Raw genomic sequence first — 7,399 nt, forward strand, 5'->3', positions numbered from 1 at the left:
AAAGTCATGCTCATTTTCATATGCACCGCTGACGGGGTCAGTAGAAGGACGTCGGTTTTTATATATAGAAAAATAGAAAAAAATTGAACCGCAGTGATCGATACAATATCATACTATCTCCTTGGGGCTTATACGAAGAAATCATTGATCGTCAATGGCAAATTTATTGTTATTAAATAATCAAAAATGTAAATTTTAATTAAATAAATTTAACAATTTACAATACAGAATTCGAAGAAAATCAATGATGTAATATAGAAGTAACATTTATTATATGTAAATCGTTCATCAAGAGGCACTATGTTGATATGTAAACAAAAATGATCATTGTTAGAACTATCTAACTGTTTAATATACAAGAAATCAAGCAGTGAGCTTTAGAGAGGGAATAATTCACCTTCAACCCTTCAATCGAGGCAATATAAGCCCTCAGTGACGGTCATCCCAAATAGAAGGGGGTGGTGACCACCAAAATTGTCCGTCTGTCCAATCCTCCGACACGCAACCCAAAAAACATCTGACGTCTACCTAGTATAGTCGCGTTTACATTAAATTATTATTTGCCACTAATTATATTAGTACAGTATGTATATTTATGCATGCAATACCATGCACGTCCAACTTGTATACAAACACTGTGCACGTCCCGGCATCCAAAACATCAATTATACGCTTCCATGACACAGTACACGACGTTCTGCTTCTATTATTACCATGTTGACCCTAGAAATCGACCTCTAAATAATCTTCCCCTGCAGTTTTATAATATATACATAAAATGTTTGGACAATCCTAGAGTTAAATGGTCATCTAAAGTTACTCCAGCTTTAATACATAGATATTAAAAAAAATTATTTGTTTTTAACTTCATATTTTTATAAGATGTGTTTATGTTATTTAATAATAACATTAACAATATGCGTTTTAAATGATTTGAAAATTATACAAATGTTAACAAGTCAGTTTTAAATTAATAAAATTCTACGGTCTTATTTAATTATTTTGATCACTTATCAATAGTTATTTTGATATTTGTCATTATTAACTAATACCTAAAATGTTAACACATTTTATAAAATAACTATTAACATATGATTAAAGAAAAAAAAGTATAAGAATTACTTGAGTTATGGTTTTTAAGTAATTTGAAAATTATGAAAAATCTTTTTTTATTGTAATATATTCATTATAATGATTGAATACTATAGGGATCTCTACATAATTCTTCTATAATTCACCGGCGTAAACAGTGGTGGTAATGTTTATGTACATGGTTCAACTCCTCTTCCACTATTAAAAACTATAATTAATTGCCCTGTATAACATCACGTGACGCACAATATAATTTTAATGAACGTTTTATCTCTTATACTTTATTGAACACACGATTAATTTTTCTAAATTCAGTTGCTTTATGAGCAATTATGTTGTCAGGTGACGTTTTAATAGTGGTATTATTAAACGGAGGCACAGTGTAAAGGGTTAAGTTTTGACTTAATTTTTTTCGAATATATCATAGAAGAATTTATCATAAAACACCGGGTGTATATCATGCATAATTTGTATGTAGCGCGTGCTACTTATTTACTACAAAGCGTGTCACCGTGGCCTATCATTATGCAAATATCTTTCTATAACACCATATGGGCAATATTCAAATATGTTCATTTTTTTAATAAAAACGATTAAACAAAGTTAGTGACAACGTAGTATATAACAATATTAATTATAAAAAAACCACCAAGCTGGAAACATTAATTGTTTAATACAAATATGTATTCTTTTATTAGGATAACTAATGATACAATGAATACAATATTAAATAAGAAAATTAAAAAATACTAATAGACTTTTAAATACAACGTATGAAAATAATTTCGAATTTTTATTGAAGCTCCAGGAAATGTTTAATAATGTTTTAAAATATAATTCACTTATAAATAAATAATGAATATTAATTTTAAATAATATTAGCTACAAGTGATCAATTCTTATTTTATTAATCATTTCACATAATATTTTTTAAATAATTTAAATCCGTTTAATTTTATTTGATTGTGTTATGCAACGATGGTCGATGAAACAGGTATCTACGGTTCATCGATTGTGTCGGATGGTCCAAGGCTCGTACGGTGAAATGCATCGTCGGACTCAAATACCCTTGACGATCTTGCTGATTCGCTTTCCCCAAAAGAAACATAAACACACATACACCAACCTCACACGTATGGCCCTGGATCTAGATGCTAACAGTGAGACAAAATTAAACGTTTATCCTTGAGTGTGGACTTACGGATGATTTCTTGTATAGAATTTTCCAGTAAATTTCGCAACCAATTCGTCTCGAACCAACGACCAGCATCGTAATTGTCAACTATAGGGGGACGTCCGGGATATTTAAAAGGAGAAAATAAAACATACTCTTTCAGTATAGTTAAACCGTTTCATTGTTTTATGACGTGTTTTTTGTTTTTCAGCGTTAAATAATTCAATTGTAGTCTCTAGTACAGTGATAATGTTCGCGATAAAGCATGTTGCCGTTTTAGTAATTGTATGGCAAATTGTAGTCACGTATTCGATGATACCAACAAGACACAAAAGACAACTACAGAATAAATATTTGGGATTAGGTGATAATGTGGAGATTTTACCGGCTGGTGACAATTCTGGAGTGAGTAGTTCTTACAGCGTTGTCGAAACTTCTAAATCTCCCAGAAAAGAGTACAATACGTACAGATCCGCGACTAGAAATTACCACCAAGACTCGGAACCGGAAAATATAGAATATCAAACTGAAAACAGACGTCCGTCTAGAGCTCGAGACGAACAAAAATCTTTTAGATTCCCTGAAAATAGGTTAGCACAATCAAAAAAATCCAGTGAAACGTTCAAGTATGATGATGAATTGGATACTGTTTTACAATCATCACCTCCTCAAAAAAGACCAACTCTGACTCCAGCTAATCGAAAAAAATACAAGTCTAAAAAACCATCATTTACAGAATTACAAGAAGAAAAAGTAGACGAATCTAAAGCAGCTCCTAAAAATATTAAAGAAATAGTTGAAGAACGACCTGCTGAAAGTAAACTCTCTGAAGACTTAAATAATGAAGGTAGTCGAATTATTGGTCACGGAGCAAGTGGCTATGGAACTGGAGAAGATTTTGAGAAAGATAAACACTATGAAAAAGAAGCAGGGCAAAAATTCTTAGAAGGACATAAATCAGAAGAAGGAGAAAAGGCAGAAAAAGCTTTTAAAAATGAAGAAGCTTATGACAAAGGAGAAAAAGAAGACTTTGGTAGTGACGAAAAACACTCGCATGTAGCAGAAAAAGCGGGTGAAAAGAAGGGTCATATTGACGAAGGTAAACACTATGGTGAAGCATACCAAGGCAACCATGGCGAGAAAGGTATTTCAGTGACTAAAAAGGGAGGGCATAAAAAAGGTAAGAAAACGTCTGGTTTCCATAAAGTACATCACAAAGATGAATATAAAAAAGATGAAGTATTCTATGACGAATCTCACGATGGTGGTGAACATGAAGAACATAAGCACGAACAAGAAAAACATGCTAAAGAAAAGGGAGGCCACGAAAAGAAAGGCCACACTGATACAGCGTACCATGAAAGCCACGGAGCTAAAAAAGCGGAAAGCGATCATGGTAAAAAATACGAACAGGCTAAGGGACACAAATCTGAAGCTGGTGAACAAGCACATCATGGACAGCACTCTGAGTATGCTAAAAAAGGCGGCCACAAAGAAGGTGAAAAGTATGGCCATAGCGACGCAGGTGGAGCTAACCATTACGAAAAAGAAGGATACTTTTAAAAATAAATTATTACATTTTACCATCAATGGGATTCTATGTTATTTGTTCTATGGTTTTAAGAAACCTTTTTTTTTATTAAAAAAAACATAGATATAATGATGTTTACTAATTTCATCGAGCAATTGTTATTTACTACATAAACTATTTAAGTTATTTTCTTATTTTGACTTTTTAATTTGATAAATAATTATTATGAAACTACCTTAAGTGTGTATGCTTCATGTTTTACTTATATTTATACGTTAAAAATGTCAAATATAATTTTAAAACTGTTTATTATTAATAAATCTAAGTGCCAGTTGGTCTGTTCAAATTAAGTTGTGAATGCATTCATAATGATCATAACTATGTAAGTAAGAATATAAAAATTAACATTATCAGTGACACATTTTAAAATTTCATATCTCAGGCTAATATGGTCTTCAAGAGATGAAACTATTCATTAATGACTTCAAAATACTTGCGTCTGTTAAAATAAATCTGTAAAATATAAAAAATATGTATTATAAAAATCATTAGAGCTTCAAAAAATTATTTTCATTTTCGATGACAATGTAAAATTTTTTATTATGATTTATCTTCGCAACCGCGAGAAAAAAAAATTGTATTATTGCAGCATTGTTTTTTTTTTTAATTGAGTCATTTTTTCCAGTACTAGTAACATATTAAATAAAACACTACAATATATTATTTTATTTAACTTATATTTAACTCATTTTACTCTTTTGAAAATTAACTTTGCTTACAAGTTTAAAAATTTTGATTTTTTGAGCTTGGGAATATTTAATAAATATAACTAATACGACAATAAAAGTGTATTAATTAAAAAAGTTATGTCGAACTTATTTTTTTTTTATTAATGAATTAATTAATTTTCGGTCAAAAAAGAATTATAATATTTTTCAATTAATTTGTAATTATTTTTTGACATAAAACTTATAGTTGTATACTAAGCCTTGAAAATACGGTGAATAATTTAAATGTTATTCTTTAAATATTAAGTCTTACAGTATAATGTATCATGATTTACTTGTTGTCAACGTTACAGCTATTATATCATACAACAGAAGCTGATTCAATGGATATAAATATGTTTTATTATAGATCATATTTTATGACAGTAACTGGTGTAAATTTTTATTCTTCCTTAATATTAAGTGACCCTCGTATTTGATGTTTATCTTCACTTCGATATAGTTTTAGATGCGCATAAATTTGAATATCGGGTTTCTCGTCTATACAGCGTTTTTCTTTTTTTTCCACTTCAATGTCTTCCATACTAGACTCTGTACGTTATAGTTATGATATATATATATATATATATATATGTGTGTGTGTGTATATTTAATAACGACGTGGCGTTTGTATACAGATTGTGGTACCTATGCACGAGATACCTAACAGCATCAACCGGTTGCACGTGCATCGTCTCAATAAGCACCCACGTGGTTGTTAGACCACATGTACAATAGAACCTGTGGGCAAACGTGACCCGTAAAAGTGCTCTGGCAGACACAAAGGAGACTAGAATATCAGATTCATCGATAAATTATCATAATCGAAACGTGAGCTAACGGCATATACCGTAACGTAGTTAAATAATTAAGACGACAATTTTAAGAGTTATTGAATTTTGATAGTCATCCGACAAGGTCTATTGTAAAATTAGGAAACAATGACAAATGGCTGTTCCATTATCACATACGTGTAGATATTATTTACATTGTATGTGATAATAATACACTTTTAGTGTAATATGCTATGTCCCAAATGTAATAATTTACTATAAGTATCTATTATAATTAAATATAACATGGACAGTAGTATTTATATCTAACAGAGTTGTAAAATTATAAGTTTGTTTTGCAAAAATAATTTTTTTTTTATTTTAAACTTGTTTTAGATGAGGTAATATCAATTTATGACACAAGACATTTTATGAGTGCTTTTGTAGCTACCCATGAAAAATCTCAACTCTCACTGAACCGATTACGTGAAAAAAGTGAAAAGAAATTATGTCAAAAAAGTCCGATTTATATCTAGTTGATGATAATGTCCTTATACATAAAAAAAAACTTTATTTGTTTTTACATCTAGGCGGAGGATGTAAACAACCGATAAATACCAATTATAATAATAACAATAACCGCATCTCATCTTCAATCAATATTTTAAATAGATATTTTACAATGGTTGATACCTACAAACAATGTTAAAATTGTGGAACTATAAAACTGAATTCATCTACATAAAATCAAAAAAAAAACCTTTAGAAAAACACAAAATGTAGTTTTTCTTTAATAAATTTGACAGTAGTAAATTTTTTAATAAATAAAATTATATTTCTCGTTTCATAAATAGTACTTATTCAAATTTTACACGTTCATCATTTAAGTATATGTTTATTAACTAATATGTTATACAGAATTTTTATAGTTTACTTGAGTGAAATATAAAAAAACATCTTAACATTTTACGTTTAATATATAATTTTACAAATATTAGTTAAAAAATTTACGATAAAAATAATTTTAATATTAAAACTTTAAATACAAAAAGTGGTAAATAAAAATGAAGCCATAAACTAGCAGTGAATTAAATTAATTTAATACGAAAGTTATTTTTTACAATTTGACATCGGACATTGATATAGTCTGATAGTAAATTTAGTGTGAACGATTTAGAAAATTCTGTTTCGTCAATATCTTTTTTAGGTCATGACAAAAGACCTTATCGAAGAAAAGTAATTTTTTCTCCTGATTATCAGTTACAATTTCATAAAAAAAAACTCAATTTCACTAAAAAAATTTTTTTTAATATCAAGTTGAGAAGGTATTACCGTTACCACTATGTACATTTATTTATATTTTATTTTTTTTTATCGCCACTATTATTCATATTTTACAGGACGTATATTATCGATTAATACATTGAAAGAACATAAATCATACCTTGTTTTATAAGATAATTTCAAAAATTAAAAATATCTCAACAATTTACAGTTGTAGAAGATAACAATTTTTTTTTTTTCATAAGTATTAACTTTTTTTATTAGTAATATTATAGACAATATTCTTTTTATTAATATAAGTTTTTGAAAATCTAATAACAAGGCCGTTGTGTATGAAAAAATGTTTACTTAAAATTTTTTTTTTACAAATTTTAACAATGTCGAGTAAAATCTTAGCTATTTAACTTTTTTCAAATTATAGATTTTAGCTAGATATGACTCAAAGTATAATGCAATTTTTATACGATAATTACATTATAACTACTTATAATGATTAATAAAATCTTAGTTTAGACGCTTCTGTTCCATTGTGTTACAGCAGTATACTAAAAAACTTTTTTAATAATAACGAATGTAATTACACGTTTATGATACTTGATAGTATTTGTAGGTAAACCGGTATCTTGGACGTTAACATACGCATTGGAGCAACAGCTGCTGTCCGCGTGTATTACTATAACGTCGTATGATGTTTGCAGGGCATACGTGTCAATAATAATAATAATAATTGTTATTTCTAGAAACTCAACACATTCACGAAATTGATAGAAAAAAAAGG

The 7,399-nt window shown here is 28.6% G+C and overlaps 1 protein-coding gene across 1 annotated transcript; it reads left to right on the plus strand.

Annotated features, from left to right (window-relative positions):
* Positions 1-2,369: 2,369 nt before the first annotated feature.
* LOC126901989 (glutamic acid-rich protein-like) lies at positions 2,370-4,424 on the plus strand. The gene has a single exon (XM_050678993.1). The coding sequence runs from the start codon at positions 2,516-2,518 to the stop codon at positions 3,827-3,829; it is 1,314 nt and encodes a 437-aa protein (XP_050534950.1). The 5' UTR covers positions 2,370-2,515; the 3' UTR covers positions 3,830-4,424.
* Positions 4,425-7,399: the final 2,975 nt, after the last annotated feature.

Source organism: Daktulosphaira vitifoliae, unplaced genomic scaffold (assembly GCF_025091365.1).
Source record: "Daktulosphaira vitifoliae isolate Bord-2020 unplaced genomic scaffold, ASM2509136v1 Scaffold_3, whole genome shotgun sequence".
NCBI classification, from domain to species: Eukaryota; Metazoa; Arthropoda; class Insecta; order Hemiptera; family Phylloxeridae; genus Daktulosphaira; species Daktulosphaira vitifoliae.

Coding starts and splice junctions, on each gene's coding strand:
- LOC126901989 (XM_050678993.1), top strand. CDS start 2,516: ATGTTCGCGATAAAGCATGTTGCCGTTTTAGTAATTGTATGGCAAATT.